The sequence below is a fragment of the Electrophorus electricus genome, chromosome 6 (assembly GCF_013358815.1).
Source record: "Electrophorus electricus isolate fEleEle1 chromosome 6, fEleEle1.pri, whole genome shotgun sequence".
In the NCBI taxonomy this organism is placed as follows: Eukaryota; Metazoa; Chordata; class Actinopteri; order Gymnotiformes; family Gymnotidae; genus Electrophorus; species Electrophorus electricus.
The window spans coordinates 12,995,910-13,015,989 of NC_049540.1; the positions used below are offsets into that span (position 1 = coordinate 12,995,910).

Sequence of the window (20,080 nt, forward strand, 5' to 3'; positions counted from 1 at the left end):
ACAGGTCCCTCTGCCTACATCTTCTCCATCCCTCCCCTGCCGCTGGCCAGGCCGAGGGTGGAGACGCACGGTCTGTCGAGGAGTGGAATCACAAGGGCGTGCATGTCACTCCGGCGTCCTCCGAGTGGTCGCAGTTGTGCACGTCCAGCGCTATGTGGGAGCACTGGAGGAGAGAGGTCTCCCTGCCCGTGCATTTCACATTGTCCAGGAGGATGACACCGCCGCCCCGCCCGAAGAAGGCCTCCCCGTGGGCGGCTATGGCGTCGCCACACCCGAGCAGCCTGCACACCACCTGCCCGTCCCGGAGGTCCCAGGCATCATCGCACACGGTGCCCCAAGCACCTCTCTGGAACAGCTCCACCCGGCCCTCGCAGCGGTGCTTACCGCCCGCCAACCTCAGTTTACCTACGGAAAGACAGACAGGGAGAGAGAGTTAGACAAACTGCATCACCACGGAGCTGCTCTTAGACCAAACACAGTTGCCACCTTAACTCTCTTAACTCCTGAAGCCTCTTCCCGCTGCGCCAAGCCATGTCTGGCACCGAAGGAGGGATTTTCCACGGCACTTCCCGGTGAGGTGGGTCAAGTGCTTACCCTCAGCCGGCGTTGGGGAGGTGGCGGTCCTCTGCGTCATTCCGAAGGCCATCACCGTTCCTCCCCATGGATGGAAAGCTGAAGGAAAAAACACAGAGGACAAGCTTGTGATCTTGTGCTTCCTGAGCATGCTGGGGATTGGTCTGCCCAGATCAACAGAATGCTCAGAGTGGACCAGAGCCAAAGGGATGAACTCAGTATTTCATCTCCCAGCTGACTTGAGCAGATGAGGGAGCAAATCCAGGTCTCGGCCCTTTTGTATCTGACGTGAGCAAGTGGACTTTTCAAATACAAAGAACTGTGGTCATCTCCACAACAGCACAGCTGGGATCCAGAGCAGCTGATGAACCCTGGAGCAGAAAACCTGGGCATAACGTGTCCGTGTTCGAGGCCAGCATGAGGTGGAAATGTCGCTGGAAAAATCAATAAGGTTGTTAGAAAAATGGGGTGGATCTGCAGGCATTGACATGAGCAGTTATTCACAATAATGTCTTACTCTGTCTTTCAACTCATTGTGAAGTCAGTTTAGTAATTCAGCCATAGACTTTTATAGGTAAACCAACAACAGGCCGAACTTGGTAAAACTGGTCCTCTCACTTCAAAACATGATCTACATTTCCCTGTTGAATCCTGGATGTGCTAGGACAGCGATTCGAAAACTTCTTCTGGTGTGTGCATCTGTTCTTGCTATCTTCCTCATCCTCACCTTCTGTGGTGCTCATAAGACTGAGCATATGCACCGTTTGTCCATGGGAGGGTGGCACCCCCCGCTGATGCAGGCCTTGGCCTGTGTATTTTTCAAGAACGCACTGCCTCATAGGCCAGGCTGGCGGGAACAACGCCGTGAAGCTGGTAAGAGGCATTCTATTCTGAATGGCTAAATATTTGTGAAGTCGGGGTTTGTGAAGATAAGAAGAGTGCGAGTGTGAGTGTGTCTGCATGTTTAATTTCCAGGTATATGTATGTATGTGTGTGTGTGTGTAAAATAGCTGTGGGCAAGAAAGCAAGGGTATGTTTGTGTGCATGTGCGGTGTGTGTGTTTAACATTTAAAGAGGAAGTGACAGTGGAATAGAGGAATCAGCCATGCTTGGTTTAGCAGAATCAAGGGCTGCTGAGCTGAATGGTGGACGTACTTGTATGGTGGGGGAAGTACACTGGCCTGGGGATGAGACTGCAACTGAATGTACGTGTGTGTGTGTGTGTGTGTGCACACATTCACTACTAGGTTTTTGTTTGTTTTTTTACAGTGAATGACAGAAAACTCCTCGATGTATGGAACAATGTTTTATAAATGGACGCTTGATGGCAGAAGTTGAGTGACCCTACACACCCCATAGATCCTGTAATTTACTGATGCAGAGTGGACACTCTCTCATGATGAATGTGTGAGTAACGTGCATATTGCCATGTTCCTGTCTATATGCTATTTACCAGTGCCGTAACCGTTATTTGCATGTAAAGACTACATAAATAATAATACATAAATAAAAAACTAATAATAAAACATTATTGAAAATAAACATTAGTTAAATAAAGTTAAGAATTAGGGGTTTGTTTCCGAAATATTGTTGATATGGTATGAGGGCTGGTTTCCAAACCTCTCCTCAACAATAAATAAATAAATCGGCACAATAACTTCAAACACCCAGAAACACAATTAAGCCTCATATCTGTCCACTTGCACTCTGGCACAGTGGAGGTCCACCCTCAAAACTGAAGCTGTGTGAGATTGGACAGGGAAGAGAACAAGCCAAAGTCAGAACTTATTTAGTTTAAGCAAAGGAAAAGCTTATATTGATAAAACAAATCCTTTTACAGTACTGCATGTGTAATGTGTACTCTGCCTTGCTTCTGTATGTTGTGGATATTTCAATATTTCTGTGTTGTTATATTATCTTAATGTTAACGTACAGAGCACACCTAATATGTAAGAAAGTTGGACTAGACATTAATTGCTTATTTTTTCATTTTTTATATATTTTTCTTTTAAAATTGTTATTATTGTGGTGACCGTTGTCAGCCAGAGGAGGTTTCAAGGTTTCTTCCTCATGCTCTAGGGAGTTTGTCCTTTGTCATTAAAGAGCGGATGGTCCGCTTTTTTGAGAAGATTTGAGAATAGTACTAGATGATACTAGATGACAAGCCCATCTAGTCTATACTAGATAATTTGCATAGAACTCAGTATGTTTGTACATAGTTCCCTGAGCAAATTAGGAGATGACAACCTTAAATAAAGTTGTCATGTTTAGCACATGGAATGTGATGACTCCGGCAGGTGTGTGAGCCCCTGACTCACGAGACCCTGGCTGGCCTCCCTGCTGATTCTTTACTTGTAATATAGCCATTTTCAGTTCCTGTTTGTGTTTTGCATATACTTTCCATCTGGTCTTCATTAAGGGAAATGTAGAAGTGTGGGGTGTGTCTGTTTAGAAGGGCCCTGTTGTTTGTTTGCTATTGTTTCAGTTCAAACAACTGGGTTTTGGACAGTACTGCAAAACGGCTGCCATAAGCATTCTCCCTTAAACTAGATCCACCAACATGTTGTGCAGGTCTATGCCGGGACCTTTCCCAGATGTTGCCATACAGATGAGGAGCAGTCTGTTTCTTTTCCATGCTCACCTCACTTCATCATTTGGGTTCAGGGTCATTTTCAGCTCATAAAAATCCAGATGTCCCTCAGTGACTCTCATGTGACTTTTTAATGTACTTTTCAGCAAATCGTGTTGAGGGACTACAGCAGCAAGCTCCATGTGAAAATGTAACTCAAACGCTGGTTATACATTAACTAATACTGTCCATCTGTGTATAAATTCCCTAAAGTAGAGAGGCATTGTACACCAAACAACCACTGAGAGGTGAAGTGACCTCACACTGATAATCTCATTACAGCGATGCCTGTCAAGATGTGGGGTCAGCATGTGTACAATCAGTTCTTGAATTGTAAGCATAAAGGTCTGAGCGACTTTGACAAGGGTCAAAATTGTGATGGCTAGATGTTTGGGTTAGAGCATCTGCAAAAAGGCAGGTCTTGTGGGGTGTTCCCTGTATGTAGTGGTTAATGCCTACCAAAAGGGATCCAAGGAAGTATAACAGGTGAAGCAGTCACAGGGTCAAGGTCAAAGATGCTCGTGTCGAGCAAAGGCCAGCCCGTCTGGTTGAGTGCCATGGAAGAGCCGCTAGAGCACAAAGTGTTGAAAAACGTCATGCTGGCTCCGACAGAAAGGTGTCAGAGCACACACTGCATCACAGCTTGCTGCATATGGGCCTGAGAAGCCACAGACCAGTGAGAGTTTTCATGCTGACCCGTCTCCACCGCCAAAAGTGCCTACAATGGGCACACGAGTATCAGAACCACGAGGGCATCTGATTGGCAAAACAGAAAAGCATTCAACCGCTCACTGAGTGCAGTGGAAGAAGGTGGCCCTGGCTTTTGAATCACATGGCACTATGGGAAGAAATCAAGCCAGTGGAGGCAGCCTGAAGCTCTGGGCAATGTTCCGCTGGTAATCTTTGGGTCCTGACATTCATGTGGATGTTACTTGGACACGTAGCACCCACCTAAATATTGTGACAGACCAAATCCACCCCTTCATGGCAAAGGTATTCCACAATGGCAGTGGCCTTTTTTACCAGGATAATGCACCCTGCCAGACTGCAGAAATAGTTCAGGAATGGTTTGACGAACATGATAAAGATTTCAAGGTGTTGCCTTGGCCTCCAGTTTCCCTGGATCTTGATCCAGTGGAGCATCTGTGGGATGCGCTGACACAACAAGTCTGATCCATGGGGGCCTTGCCTCGCAACTTACAGGACTTAAAGGATCTGCTGCGAACGTCTTGGTGCCAGATACAGCAGGACACCTCCAGAGGTCTTGTGCAGTTCAACAGGTCAGAGCTGTTTTGGCGACACAAGGGGGATCTACACAATATTAGACAGGTGTTTTGTTTGTTTTTTTTTTACGGTTGATTGGCGTATAAACGAGACATTTCGCACCTTGATTCTGTTTTGAACGTACAGTCGCGAGCCCCCTGGTGGTGGGGCCTGCCGGTGACCTGTCTTCATACGGTTCAGCACAGACTGTTTGAAAGAGAAATGACCCCGACGCGCATGTCTGTGTTTGGTACAGCAACCTGCATCGCTACACAAAAGGGGCATTATGCGTCCTGAGCCCGCTGCTCTAAACATGGCCGGTTATCCATCCAGAACGGCAGCTGGTTCTTTCAGGGGCTCGTTTCAGTCTTACGGCAGTAAGAGGTGACTGAAGGCTGAACACGTCCTGCATTGGTTTTCTGGGTCGCAGTGGCCGTTTGTGAGTTAAAAAAGGTAGGGATAACTGTTTCGTGTCCCAGCCTTAGAGGTTGAAAGGAATACTCCAGCTTTAAACATCAAAAAGCATTCAACTCAATGCAGCTTTAAACTGGAATCTTTTTTAAATTTGGCATTCAAAGTAGGTTAAAATGGTAATATGGCATTTGTTCTTGTTGTATTATTATATTTATGCCCTGAAAGTATGTCCCATGGAAATCTAGTAGACATTTTTTTTATCCCATCTTTTACTGTAAAACAAACCATTTGACAACAAAATCGAACCATTTAACAAATATCCTTAAAACATTTTAAATTAATCTGAGCACTAAATAAAATGGTTTTTGACTTTTAATGCTGGAGTATTCCTTTAACCATTGTTCATTCCATATTTCCCATCTAATGTCCACTGAGCCTAAACCACAAAAACCTGTCACTGTCCAACCACTCACTCATATTTTACCCAGTTCTGACTTACTGGAGCAGATCACGCTGGCATCTTCGTGGTGTCCGCAATTCTGCTGTCCCCATCCCAGGTTGAAGCAGTCCTCTAGCGTCCTCTCGTCACCCCGGCAGTCCACGTTGTCCAGCAGGATGAGGCCGGAGCCGTAGCCGAAGTAGGCCAGCGGCAGGGCGGCCACGGCAGGGCCGCACCCCAGCTGCCGACACACCACCTGGGCGTTTTCCAGTTTCCAGTCGTCGTCGCACACCGTGCCCCAGATGTTGTCGTGGGAGACCTCCACGCGCCCCTGGCAGCTGTTGTTGCCATTCACCAGGCGGACGGTGGGCTTGTCTGAAGGGAAGAACGCCATGACGGTGAAATGAGGAGAAAGAAAGGAAGTGTAAATAAATGGTCCAAACCCTTCATCAGCCAGTTACCTCCCGGTACTGTAAATGTATTATAAAGAAAGTATTCAGACCCCTTTTCTGAATACAAGACATATAACAGACTGCTCAGAGTTTGGTAAACAACATGTAAAGGCACCATGTAGAAAATAACTCTCTGGTGTGATGGACTCTTTGGGCAGAACAGCAAGCACTTTGTCTGTTGAAGATCAGGCAGTGTAATCACCCGACTATCACCATTCTCACGGTGAAACGTGATGGTGGTGGTGGCATCGTGCCTGGGGCTTTTTCTCAGTTCCAGGAACGGGGAGCCTGCTAACAACTGAGGGACAGGTGAATGTGGCCAAATACTGGAACATCCTTGTAGAAAACCTCCTCCAGAGCACACACAAACAGACTGGGGTGTCAGTTCACCTTTCAACACAACAAATATACAGCCAAAAGAACACTGGAGTGGCTTCAGGGCAATTCTCTGTGGAGAGTCCTGAAGATGGCTGTGTACAGATACTCGCGGTCCACTCGGACTCGTATTGAGAGGCTCTGGCATGGAGAATCTGATCAACTGCCCAAAACCAGGTGTGAAAAGAGTACTGAATAAAGGGTCTACATACTTTAGTGAATAAGGGATTTCAGGTTTTGATTTGTAATTAATTTAAGTTTCTAAAAACATGTTTTCACTTGACCATTAAGGATGATTAAAATTGCAGTAGGTAACCCGTATAAAATATCTTATTGGTCCTGACAGTAGTACAGATCAGTTGGATCATCTGGGAGAAAACTGGCTGCTCTGGCTCCAGCTAAACCTCCTAACTCCATTTCCAAGTTCCACCACACCCGAATCCAAGTTCCACCACACCCGAATCCAAACAGTCAGAGTCAGGGGGAAGACGAAGATGAAGATGAAGTACACACGCATGCTCTTACTCGGTTTGTGGAGAAACAACCACCGTCAAAAAAAGAGAAAAAGCCCATCACTCCATTGCCAATAACAGCTCACATGGCAGACGAGTAAATAGATGACCATAAAATTAACCCAAAAGTATTAGACTGAGCACAAGATAAAACAAGGACACATATCGGAGCGGCTTTCAGATGTGGAAGGGGCCTGAACGGATTCAGAACTGATGCCAAGTTAGTCACATTTCTTGTGCCTGAGGTACTATTCATTTGACTTTAAAAAATGAACCTCAAAGCCAAGATGGTGATGGTTATAGTGAGACTCTGTAGCACATTTCTCATTTTACGACAGTTTCTGTTATTAAACACTATCAGAACACTGAAATGAGCATGTTTTTTTACTGAATAGATATTGCTGTAGATTACTTTTCATGTCTAAAAGATTTATTTCTGCTTGTTTGTTGGCCAGTGATGTTGACATTTCACAATGTGCACGGCAGCCTCCCCTGCTGGGTGGGGCTTTGGAGGCGGGGCTAGAGCGCAGCCAGGAGAGAGGGGGAGGGGCTTGGTAGTTGTATGACTCCTTTGAGTTTTCAAGACGAGTCCACTCTCTTCTCAATCCCACCTACTGCGGCTTTAAGTGTAAAGGGATGGGTAAAAATGGCAGTTGTATCCATTCATAAATCAAATCCAGAACACAATTACGTGTGCAACAAGTGGCCTGAAGACTTTCTGAACCTGCTGTGGGTGTGGTACTAAATGCCCTGGAGAAACTGCAGGAATGGTTTGCTGACCAGATCTTTTCATGAGCTAGTGTTCAGCGATTAGTGAAAGCCACGCACACCACTACTGTTTAAAAGTGAATGCTGGCCACCTCATTCCACAGTATTTTGTTATCTATGTGATACACCTGAATATGAGATACATATCGATATAGGGACTTTGATATCATAACATAGCAGGTGAGAATATTTGTCTGTGGTGTTTCTACCTCTTGTGGTCAAGGATGTGGTGGGTGTGGTCAATGTTGCCCCAATGACTGGAACGGTCATTTCCGTCACTGAGGAAAGTGAGAGAAAATATGTGATTCAATGATGAGGTAAAGGATAGAATAGAAAAGAGGAGGAAAAGGTAGAAAGGTACAGAATAGAATACAAGAATACATACTGATTGAAGTAGATGGTGATACTCATTCTGCAAATAGTGCCCTCTGGTGAGTTAAAAGGGAAATGCAAGATACCACCTTCCACCAAGAAAAGAGACTTTTCCTGATGTGTGAATGTGTATGGACTTGGGCATTTGAATGCATGTGTGTGTGTGTGTGTGTGTGTGTATGCGTGCGTGCGAGTGTAACAGATGGACTGTTCACTTCAGTCCACCGCGAATGCCAAAGTAGACAGGGAGACACAGCAGTCAGCAAGACTAGTCTGGCTCAGCAGCCACCCATATGTGCGTATGACAAGCAGGTGAAGACACACACACACACACACACACACACCTGCTGTGCCTTTGAAATCGAAGGACGTTTGGGCCCTGCTCTCTGTGTTCAGAGTGGGATCGCTGGTAGTCGATAACCCTGGAGGGAGAGGAGGAGAAGAAAGAGAGGCAGTGTGAAACTGACAGAGAAAGAGAGTGAAAGATTGTGTTGTGCTTAGCACTCGATGCTACACGCGTGGGCCTTTTGTGTTGTATCATTACTCATTTCTACTGCCAGCGATTGCAAAAATACATCGAATTAACCCAGTTGATAAAGACGTGTGATATAAAAACAGCTTCCAATAAGGACGCATTCCTCCTTTTTCGACAGCAACCAGCGGACGTACCTGTGCATATGACGCCGGCATCCTCGTGGTGCCCACAGTTGTGGATGCCCCAGCCCAGGCTGTGGCAGCTGGCCAGCTGCCTCTCGTAGCCGTTGCAGTGGACGTTGTCGAGCAGGATGAGGCCGGTCCCGTAGCCGAAATAGGCGTTGGTAGTGTAGTCGAGGGCGGGGCCGCAGCCCGCCTGCTGGCACACCACGGAGGCATCACGCATACCCCAGTCATCGTCGCACACCGTCCCCCAGCTGCCCTGGAAGTAGACCTCCACGCGGCCCCGGCAGCGGTCTGAGGTGCCGGTCAGCCGGATCTGCCCGTCTCCTGCGGCGCACAGGGGCGGCAAAGGGACGGTGGGTGGTGAGGTTTCGGAGGTGCGATTGTGAAGGAAGGCTTCACAAGGCTGGCCAACAGTCAGCGATTATGAAGGAAGGCTTCAAGACCGTCTGTTTGTGAAACGGGCGTGGCGGACTGAGATATGCTTTCCTTGGATTTCCTGGCTAGGCCTTAGACACAGCACTAGCGTTTATGACCCAAATGGCATTGTACATCTACTAGGTTACGATATAGAAAACACGAAATTGGCTGTTTGTGTGGTTGAAGCTGATGGATTTTGCTTGGTTGGGTCCTGCCACTTTCTGCAATGTTCTGCACGTTGCTGGAATACAAGGACATGCGCCAATTTAAAGTTCTACGCTCGATAACGTATAAATAATAATAGTAACACTGCGCTGTGTTGTGTGTGTGTTGCAATTAACAATGATTGTATGTCGCGCCCAGGACAATGTTGTTGGGCTATTCACTGGGCAAAATTCAGAATATTAAGTTTATCAATGTGTTGAAAGTGAAAGGGCTAGTGTTGCATGCTATGTCTATATGGTGTCCTCCTTAGATATTACACTGTACTCTACTACCACAGGAAGAGCGGTGTAATAGTCTCTCACCTGGGGCTTCTTAGACACAAGACAAAGAAACGGCCCTCACAGGCAGGTACATCATCTTAATAAGCAGAAAATCAATGTAACCCTTTAGCAACTCTGTGTGTGTGTCATGTGACTTACTTAAACCAGTGTTTTCACGAGATGGTGTTGTAGGCTCCTGAGAACTTCCTTGCCACCCTACCACTGTGTTATCTATAGAGATGGGAGAAATGTCAGCATGACACTTTCAGTTAGCATGATCTCCAGTTAGCTCTATGTCCAGCCAGCAAATCTGAGAAGAGCATGGCACAATGGAAGGTAGATTAGCAAATTTGATTCTTGAAGTCAGTGTGACAGAGTTACTTTTAAAAGATTTCCCATGTTCATTATGTCACATTGAAACTTACCTTAGTGTTTTACAATTTGCCAGCTTGAACTAGAACTTAGAAACAAACATAAATAATACTAAAGAAAAAAAAAATTGTGCAATAATTAGTGTTTTGTTTAATTGGGGTTTTGGCAGAGTGTGTGCAGTGGCAGAACTAGGATTGTCTTAATTAGTGGTCTAAGTACTATCCCTGTCATTGGGTGATTGCTGGTTCAGTCCCTAATGGTACCAAACAAACTCCAAGAGAACATAACTAGCCTCATTCTCTGGGTGGGTTGGTTTGGGTGGGGTGCCCCCCCCCCCCCCCACCCTTAACCCTCAATGGCTCAAAATTGTACTCACCTGGAATTAAAGCGGGTAGGACTGAAGACGACTAACATTAGGATAATGTAAAGAAATCAATAGACCCCCACTATATACATAATTAATTTTTTTAAATGATTTTATTTTTTGTGTTTAATTGCTACGTCTCAATTAAGTATATGCCAATTAAGTAAAATCATCTATTATAAGACTTCAAGTCCAAATTCCTGTCTCTCGTATTTTCAAAGAACAAAACAGCAAAACCATCAAATCTCTCCTGTCTTCTTATGTGAGCAATTAGTGTAGATGCTGTTCAGTTCAGCAAACTGCATGTTTCAGCAAACATTGACACTGGAGCACCTATTTGAATTGTAATAAATATAGATCATATTTAGCCAACACGCAACTGGAACTGTAGGGGGCCCAGACCCCTCCCTCTGTGCACTGGACTCCAGTGCGACTGTGCCCCTGTGACCTTGGTAGTTACGCCACTAGTTAGGTTAACACATTCCCCCAATATTGATATGAAACTTACACCAGTCAGGCAACGATGCTCTTCTGTACTGCAGGGAATTGTTTGACATGATTTAATTGTGTAGGACGGGAGCTCTGATCCCAAATGATTAAACAGTGACTCCGTTGCTCTAATTAGCAAATTACTTAATTAGGAACATCCATCCCATCTATCTAAGCCTTGGGGTTTTGTTGAACCTAGTGTATGCACACTTACTTAAACAGAGCTACACCTCTTCATTAAATGAGAGCAGAAAGCAAAAACAAAAGCGAACACACACACGCACAAATCTTGTGCAGATTTGTGTCAGCTGCAAGTGGCTCTCAGCATATAAAACTATAGCCCGAATCCGGGCTGCAGAGCTTGGCGTCACCGTGGCGATACGAAGCGGCCAACGACCTTCCGTGCCGCCTCCGTCATTCGTGTCTACTGTTGGCCCGACGACCTCTTTAGTGTATTTTGACGCAGGACTCACTTTCAATGTCCTCCGTCATCCACTGGTCCACGGCCCCGCCAACCTCACCTTTGCAGATGACGGCCACGTCCTCGTAGTGGTAGCAGTTGTGGACACCCCAGCCCTGGCTGCCGCACTGGCCCAGGTGCGTCTCGTCGCCTTTGCAGTCCACGTTGTCTAGCAGGATGGGCCCAGGGCCCTGGCCGTACCTGGAGCTGCTGCCCACGGCGGACGCCCGCCCACAGCCCAGCTGCCGGCACACCACGTTGGCGTCCACCATGTCCCATTCGTCGTCGCACACCGTGCCCCACGCGCCGTTGCGCAACACCTCCACGCGGCCCTCGCAACGGGTCTGCCCGTTCACCAGCCGAACTGGCCCGGGGAATAGAGTATGTGCAGGTGAGTGACAGCACAGCCAAGACGTGTGTGTGTGTGTGTGTGTGTGTGGGGGGGGGGGCGCGGGGGGTTGTTTTTGGTTTTGTTTGTGGTTCCGTGGCTTCCAGAGCCTCAGTATATCACTGAGGGGCGGTAACAAGTACAATTAAAATGCAATACCATAAAACACTAGTACTTAAAAAATGATGAACACAGTAAAGTGATGAAGAAACCCAGAGACTTTTACAGAAAAGTCCCTTTTTGAGTTTGTATTTTTCTGTTATCTGCCTATTAACCCATTAAGAAACATGAGGAATCCTCTGTGTTATAGGCCAGAAGCCCAGTGTAAATCTGTTTGACTTCACTTTTCTCTTCACTGTTCTTTACCACTAACACAGGAGAGGGCTTGAAGCTGCATGCTTCTCATGTAATTGTAGCTAATAGTGACAAGAATGCCTCTAATCCTCATCAAGTTAAGGCCCAAAATAAGGCTGAATATGAAATGTGACTCCCAGAAATGAACATGATGTGTGTGAGAGAGAGAGAGAGGTGGCACCGTGATGGAAAAGGGGATTATGTAAATTGAGAGCAAGGGGAAGTGCCCTTTTTTTGTGTGTCTTGGAGGTTGATGTGATCTTTTCTCCCTCTCTTGCTCTGTCTCGCTTTCTCTCTGCCTCATTCATCCTTCCATAATGTGTGCAGGATCAGTGTGTGCATGGATGTGCATTTTCGATTGGATGTAATCTGTGACTGTGATAGTGTGCGTATGTGTGTGTGTATATATATATACAAGAAGAAAAAAGTTTGTTACCAAAGAACTGAGGCATGAAAACACTCACCATGTGACTGGTTGGACGCTGTTGTGTTATTGTCTGAGAAAAAGAGAGACAAAAATTTCAGTGAAATTATTTGTTGAAAGGAGGTTTTTGGCTTTCCATAGTTACAGTGCTCAGTATCTACTATATCTTTTTTCCTGTAATTTTAGACATAGTGAAATAGGAAGACAATTTAGCTCAGTGCATGTTAGCACAAGACCCACTTACTATAAAAAAAAAACTGTCCTGTCTGTACTCGGTACAGATGTTTCTAAATACTATGCCAGCCACTTGGTTATGACGTTCTATCTAGATGCTGGCATCTTGCATCCCACTTTATTGTGCTGGATTGTCTCAGAGGCGTCTTTGCACAGCCTGCATCTGGGGTACTGCCTGGTGGGGTAGAGCCCAGCCTCTACTGAGCTTATATTCAGAGCTTGTTCCTGGGCTGCCATGATTAGTGCCTCTGTTCTGTGCCTCTGTTCTGTGCCTCTGTGGCCTTTTCCAGCCATCGGTAGGATTTCTCCATATCCGCCACTTCCACTGTCTGCCGGTGGTTTATTCTCCCATGATGGTTCCTGTTCCTCCTCATTCCCATCCTCCTCGGGTTTCTGCTGTCTGAGGTACTCATTAACCCCTTCATCACTTGAGGCGATCATCCTGGTGTACTCCTGGGTCTTGCTCATTTCATCCTGAGTTGCGGCTCTGACGCTCACTAGTCCCGAGCACCCCCCTCCTTCCACTTAGTGTACAGTCTCCGAGTGCTGGATTTGGGATGAAACCCTCCATTTCCTTGCCTTGATATCGGTGGCTTCCCAAGGACAGGAGCTTCCATGTTGTGATGCATGTCTAATTAGCTAAAACAATATTCCTGCTCCTGTCCTTGGCTCCTGGTCTTCACTGACACCGACAGCCAGATCTCTTGACACATGGCTCGACTGCTGAGATATTTATTTGCCCTGACCTCTGTTGGCAGCCTTATGTAGCTATACGCAAGGCCTTGTTTGTGTACTGTGGTGAAAGGGTCTTCAGGCAGTCAAATCCTGTTTCTGTCCATACAGAGGCGCACTGTCAGGCTCTGGATCCTCTGCGGTCAGTGCAACCGGGATCAGTTTCAATCAAAGCTTTTATTCCATTTATGCTTTTCTTATGATTGTATAGAACTCAAAGGGCCCTCTGGTGCCACAGAAAAGCACCCTGGGTATACAGTTGAGGTAAAAGCAGAGACGTTTCCAGGATTTCATAACATCTGGGCCTAATAAACAGATTCCAAGATATCCTTCCTGTGACATTGTTTTATATATATTATGATATTTAATATGATATTTAATTATGATATTTAACATTCTCACACCACGCTGAGATCACTGTTTAGGACCTAATAATGTAGACAGCTGATGCACAGCTGCATTTTCATATTTTCATAATTTCTATGCCCTTATTCAAGCCTTATGTAGCTGTTGGGCAAGTAGAACAAGGGACTAGCACTGTCACTAGCATCATGGATTCGATTCCCAGGGGGCACATGTATTATCCTACTGATAAACATAGCTATGTACGTCACTCTGGATAAGAGTCTGTGCCAATGACTTCAACTGTATTGTCAGCACTGTATATATAAGTCATCACCAGGCGTTCACGTTGTAAAGGGACACTTTTCATCGTGTTTCAAATAATCTTCAGACACCTACAGTGAAACCAAGTCTTCATGAAGAAGCACTGTTAGTATGTGTGCTGTCAATAGAATAAAGCTGGAGGGTGGAGACTTACCCTGGACTGATCGCTTCGTTACTTTGCGGTCTCCTGAACAGAAACAAATTGGACTGATGTCAAAGTCATAAAAAAAAAAAATAAATAAAAAAAAAAACAAGACCAAGCTCATAAACCATGTTCCAGAGTAGCTGCTCAGAGCACAGCTAGGTTATCAATAATCATAACTATATTAGTTAACATGAAATTAATAAAACTATCAAAGTTAGATATAATAATGTTAAATTAAATCTCAAATAACACATCATCAACACATTCATTCTCAAACTCAATCAAACTCTGCTCATTTTGATAGACATTGACACGCGTCCCTCTAAACAGGACCAAGGACCAGTGGGCCTGTATCCCTAGCTACATCACTTCTGCCTGTATGGTATTTTCTGCATTACGGGGGTCCCACTCTTTAGAGAAGGAGCAAAAGTTTGTTAGAAGAAAGCCAAAGTTCCTTAGAAGAAGGAAACATTCGTCAGAAGAAAGACAAAGTTCGCCAGAAGAAGGTAACATTCGTCAGAAGAAAGACAAAGTTCGTTAGAAGAAGGAAAAGTTTGTCAGAGGAAAGACAAAGTTCATTAGAAGGAGGCAAAGTTCATGAAGTTTAGAAGCTGATGATTGGGGCATCTGCTGGGTGATACATTATAACACGTGACTCAAGCGCTGGTTACAAACCAGGTCCTCTGACAGATGCTGAGCATGTCACTGATGTCAGAACATAGCTTCCATCTCTTTATAACTTTATTTCATGATGGTCCACTCCAAACACTCATATGTAAAGATTTCTTCTCAAAAAGAAAGAAGTTGTTAAGGTGTGACATTGATGACAAGATGCTCAGAAGAGGACATCGCCTGCCTACAGGGCCGTGGAGACCAGACACCCACAGGAAGTCATCCTACCACCGTCTCTTCGAGAGCTCTGCTACCCTGCCTTAAGCTGACTATGGCTACCACGTCATACCAGTCAAAACACACACACACACAAAGCCCTTACATTTACAAAAGCATACATTCTGCTAATCGGACTAATTGGACTACAAAAAGACTAATAGGACTCCTATCTACAATTTCCTTGCTCTTCTTAAGATCTTGGCATATTAATCAGGTGCACATATTAATATTTTAAACACACGTGCGCACACACACACACACACACACACACACACACACACACACACACACACACTGTGTACTCACTGAAATGCAGTGACGTGAGGGTCAGCAGCAGTAGTGGGGACACCAGAACAGTGAGCACACAGGCGGCAGATTTCCAGCGCCTACACACACGGCGCGATACACCCTGGTCTCGCATGGCAGTCTGAGAAAGGAGCCACCCGGACACCTGACACACACACACACACACACACACACACACACACACACACACACACACACACACACACACACACACACACACTTTTCAGAAGGTTTTGAACAGAACATCTCTCATCTCTTCTTGACTCACACAGTCACATTGCATTAAACGTCATCATCAGGGTTATTGCGATCTCTGGGCTACTATCAGAGTTTTCTCCATGCTCATTGAACAGTGTTTTTCTCCACTGTATACTGAGAGCTGCAAAAAAAGCTTTAGAACAACAGATCTACGGCCTGCACGACGGCAGTGGGTTTAGTCAGAGACTGAGTCCCAAATGGCTCCACATTTGACGTCAAGTGCACTAGCTATATAGGGCACAAGTTAATTGTGCACTAAATACCAAATACTGAACCTTTTGGGATTTGAAGAGTTGTGCTGATAGGAATGGCATCAGCTCGAAGAGTTGAGTGCAGATAACAGTGGACAGAAGTGAGATTATCATCTCATACCCACCACAAGAAGGCAAGAAGACAGCTGGTATCTGGAGAAAATGTATACGCTCTAATCAGAGATGATATTACTGAAACAAAGTGTTTCTTAAGTAGCAGAATACATATGGAACTAGGTGTAGCATCTACCCTTTAGGTAAGGGTATTTGTATAAGCCAAATTTACGCAACACTTGCCCTTATGTGTATGTTTCATGTTGTGTGTGTTTGTGTGTGTGTGTGTGTGTGGTAGTGTGGAGTTGTCTCATTTTCCCCAGACCCCTGCACACACACACACACACACACACACACACACACACACATACATGCATATGAAGTCATTAATAAGGCTACTAGCACACCTACGTCCAAGTGAACTGATGGAGAGACTCACAGCCACACGTGATCTGTGCATCGCTAGCCTATATTTCACACCTCTTCTCCAGCTTCTTTGACTGAGCGCTCTCTGTGGTGTGGGCTGTGTTTTTTTTTGCGGGGGGGGGAATTTGTTGAGAATTGACTCTTAAGCACCATGTGGGAGGTAGTGTTGCCATCTGAGCGAAAAGGATGACGATACTTAGATGCCAATGTTGTCGGGCAGCAAGCTATGCATGCACAGAAAACCTATCGCATAAACAGGCCCCTGTCTGTATGACTGTCAGCCATGCATGAGGTGCGGACATGTGACTTTTTCCTTTTGTTTTTGGGGTTTTTTTCGTCCCCAAATCCACCTTCTAGTGGAATGCGGAGGAGCTTCGGGCTGCGGTTCGGGATCCCAGGGCCGAGCGGAGAATATGATATTCCGGCCGAGCAGATAGTGGACATTCCGGGGCCGAGGGCGCACAAAAAGTCGTTTCTGCTGTTGGCGGCCGCCCATCGTCGGGCCCCGGGTTCTGCTTCCTGCAAATCTGTCACTGGGGCTCTCCGGAACGCTTAGGCAGCCGATGACACCAGCACGGCGCCTCCGGTCTTGCTCTCTCCAGGTACGGAGGAAGAGGGGGGTGGGGGTGGGGGTGGGGGTGGGGGTGGGGGCCAAGGAGACAGGAAAAGAGCTTCTGCACAGATGAGATGTGTGTTTCACGCGGACGTGTCGTCAGACCACACATACACCAGGCTCGGAATCTGCAGCGTTTTGGCTGCCATACTTTCGCTTTGACTTTGATCAATCCGAACTTGTATATAAGGTTTTGAAAGTGAATACGACACAAAATATTCAACACTTCTTCCATTTCAGATTCACACGGTCAAACTCTGATTAATCTTTCTGACCTAATACATCCAGCAACTCGAGAAAAGCAATGGCGCACACAGATTCACTCTTCTCTCTCAGTCTGAAGCGATGCTGGAGGACAGTGTTACAGAACTGTAATGGATGTATTGGGTCCTGAGGACACATAAAGGCAGGTGCCGTGGCACACAGGCCGTAACGTTTCATGGCTGCTGCCTGCCTGACGATTAAATCCATTCTCCATTCCTTTTCTGAAATCCCAAGTTGCAGTGTGTCAGAAGGTTGAAACTGAACTTGGACTGAAGGACCGAACTTGAAATGCATGTAATTTTATTAACAGTCTACTGTAAAGGTATGGGCAAACCTCAGCAGAGCTCAGTAGTCACATGTGTCTACCGGCAATAAATGTGGGTATTCATTAAACATTGGGGATTTTGCTGTTTAAAGTATGGGGTGCTGGTAGCTCAGTGGTTAAGGTACTTGATTTGTAATAGGGAGGTTGCCAGTTCAAGTTCCACAACTGTGAAGTTGCCTCTGTTGGGCCCCTGAGCAAGACCCTTAACCCTCAGTTGCTCAAGTTGTATTCAGTCATAATGGTGAAGTTGCTTTGAATAAAAGTGTCAGCTAAATGCTGTAAATTAAAAGTGAAAACGTTTACTTTCATTCAGTCCCGTTCAATATCATCGTTCTTCTCATTATGCAGGTGTCTTCATTTACCGGATGCGTTTGCGTTTTCTCCACTGTGGAGATTCAGGAAACACTAAGTCGAAAGATTCAGGGCTTCGACAGCCAGTACCGTAGCGCATCTCGCTTGTCTACTGTATTTTACGGTTAAGTGGTCACTGTGTCACTGCATGGGTTAAGACGACTTACGCTGCGTGGACATCTGTTATCACAGAGCTCATTGTACCCGCAATTAGGGGTCCCTGCGTGTTAACACCGCCGCGCACTATTTTGCACGCCGCTCTCGCCGAGCGCTGGGAGTCGGTGCACAAACGCTTCGGTTATGAGTCATGAAAAATAATCTAGTTCCCAATGTTACGTTTTTCAATACGCCATTCATAGCTGTATGCAGCAGGGACTGGGGGAATAATGTCGCCTTTTGTGTCGCTCATGCATCCCCTCCCTCTCTCTTCTCCGACGCTGAGAAATGGCTGAAAGATCTCAGGCGCAGAGGAAAGTATCGCCTTTAAAAAGTCGAGGAGAGACTGGCTCTCGCAGTCGCGACTCGGGGATATTGCTGGAAATTAGCCTTCAGCTCCACTGCCTCGGTCAGGTCGTCATCCTTTTTGCCGGAGTTAATGACATTGACCCATTTTAGCCATTAACATTTTTTTTTTCTATTAAAGCGCAATTACGCTAATGGCAAAATGAAATAGCGTTTCTATGCGCATTTCTGAGCAAGAATTTACAAAGGTTTTCTTCAGTTTCATATGTTAGCTACCACGTTTTTATTATCCTTATCAGCCAAGAATAAAAAATCAAAGCCAAAAATTAGGCAATATTTGGAACTATAATGCAAGTGCATTTTATGTTAATTTTAAGGGCTGTTTCTTTTTATGTTGCAGAAACAAATGCAAAACTTCCAAAATGACAAGTCTGAGAGAAAATAACTGGCAAGAGAAACATAGCCTACCTTGTACGACCTTTTTCCCTACACAAGAAAAAAAACAATAGAATCCCCACAAAATATGAGTTTCTCAGGTTTTGTTAAAAAAAAGAAGAAGAAGCCAGGGCAAAGTTTGTCCTACAGTTTCAGACGGCTGGTACCTTGCAGGACAGTCCTCCACCTCTCGGAGCTGAACATGGGAACTTCGCGCAGCAGAAGGAGGGCGTAAAAAAAATGGTTGTCTGGCCACACGGATACGGGGTCTTTCATCTCCGTCACCTTCCAGGACTGTAAGTGCCTGGCTGCACTCCTGGGGGTTATGCAAACCCGGAAAGCGCAGGGCTGCCGTAGGTTAATGTACACTCTAACACCTATCCGCTGGAGGATGAGTGGGGAGCACACGGGAAGAGGAAGCTGAACGCCAACCCTTCACAGGTAGCTCAGCCACTCTGGTTTCAGGCTGTGCTCTCGGCAGGCGTTGTCTTGCTCTTCTGCAAGGTGGTGTGTGTGTGTGTGTGTGTGTGTGTGTGTGTGTAGTATGGGGTGTATGTGGGAAAAGTGAAGGACACTTAACATGCCATTCATGGGTGTGTATGTGTGTGTGTTTGTGCCCATGTGTAAGTACTGTGACAAAGTGAGTTAGTTCAGGTCATTAAAGAGGGATTAGACAATCAATGTGACCACATATGATAAATATATCTCTTTCTCTCTGTCTCTCTCTCTCTCCCTCTTAAAGAGCTGTACTCTTGTGTTATAGTACTCCAGACCATACATGAGATGGTTTCGATTGCATCTCGGTCTCAACATCATTTGGACTGTCTTGTCTGAGTTTTGGGGTAAGGTGGACTTGGAAATTGTTTTTGAGACCATCCAAGTGTGATGCCTCCTCCTGAGGTAATTAGAAACTGAACTTTTTTTAAAAATCATTATTGAATATCAACAATCCATTCAAACAGAATAAAACACTTCTTTCTCTACATGTTTAATAAAATCTGCACTCAGAACAGGGGAAAAACAAATGACAGCTCTTTTGGTTCAGTATCCAATCAGTTAGCATGTTTTATCTTAGTCTAACATTAAGATTTTGATTACAAAGGTGAATTTTTATGTTCTGTCTGAATCAATTTACATTACCATGTCTGCAAAATCTGGAATTATGCTTTTTGGTTATGTGAAACACAGCATTTCTGTGCTGAACTTCTCTAAACAACAATCCATCATCTGAATGCAGATTCTCTAAAGACCATTGCAGATTGTTCCACATTTCAGTAACAGAGATCGCGTCTCATTTGTCCAGTGTAGGATATTTGTCAGCTTTCTCTAACTACCATCATTATTACATCTTTTATGATTTACACTGTAGGGGAAAAAGTATTGGGACACTTCTTAATCACTGAATTCAGGTGTATTAAGTCCAGCACCCAGTCACACAGTCTGTCTGTACAAACATT

The 20,080-nt window shown here is 45.4% G+C and overlaps 1 protein-coding gene across 1 annotated transcript; it reads right to left on the reverse strand.

The window, feature by feature from the left end:
- Positions 1 to 12: 12 nt before the first annotated feature.
- Positions 13 to 19,021, reverse strand: LOC113577569 (scavenger receptor cysteine-rich domain-containing group B protein). Its single transcript, XM_035526899.1, has 13 exons — positions 18,657 to 19,021; positions 15,185 to 15,329; positions 13,997 to 14,029; positions 12,251 to 12,283; positions 11,106 to 11,408; positions 9,519 to 9,590; positions 8,901 to 8,903; positions 8,467 to 8,781; positions 8,142 to 8,219; positions 7,635 to 7,703; positions 5,379 to 5,693; positions 595 to 672; positions 13 to 405 (listed from the first exon to the last, which is right to left on the reverse strand). The coding sequence occupies exons 2-13, from the start codon at positions 15,297 to 15,299 to the stop codon at positions 89 to 91; spliced, it is 1,731 nt and encodes a 576-aa protein (XP_035382792.1). The 5' UTR covers positions 15,300 to 15,329; positions 18,657 to 19,021; the 3' UTR covers positions 13 to 88.
- Positions 19,022 to 20,080: the final 1,059 nt, after the last annotated feature.

Excerpts from the sequence above, each read along its gene's own strand:
- LOC113577569 (XM_035526899.1), bottom strand. The coding sequence starts at position 15,299 with ATGCGAGACCAGGGTGTATCGCGCCGTGTGTGTAGGCGCTGGAAATCT. Across the intron at positions 7,704-8,141 it reads CGATTTCAAAGGCACAGCAG|TGACGGAAATGACCGTTCCA; the intron begins GTGTGTGTGTGT and ends CACTTTCCTCAG. Across the intron at positions 673-5,378 it reads TGCCAGCGTGATCTGCTCCA|CTTTCCATCCATGGGGAGGA; the intron begins GTAAGTCAGAAC and ends TTTTTCCTTCAG.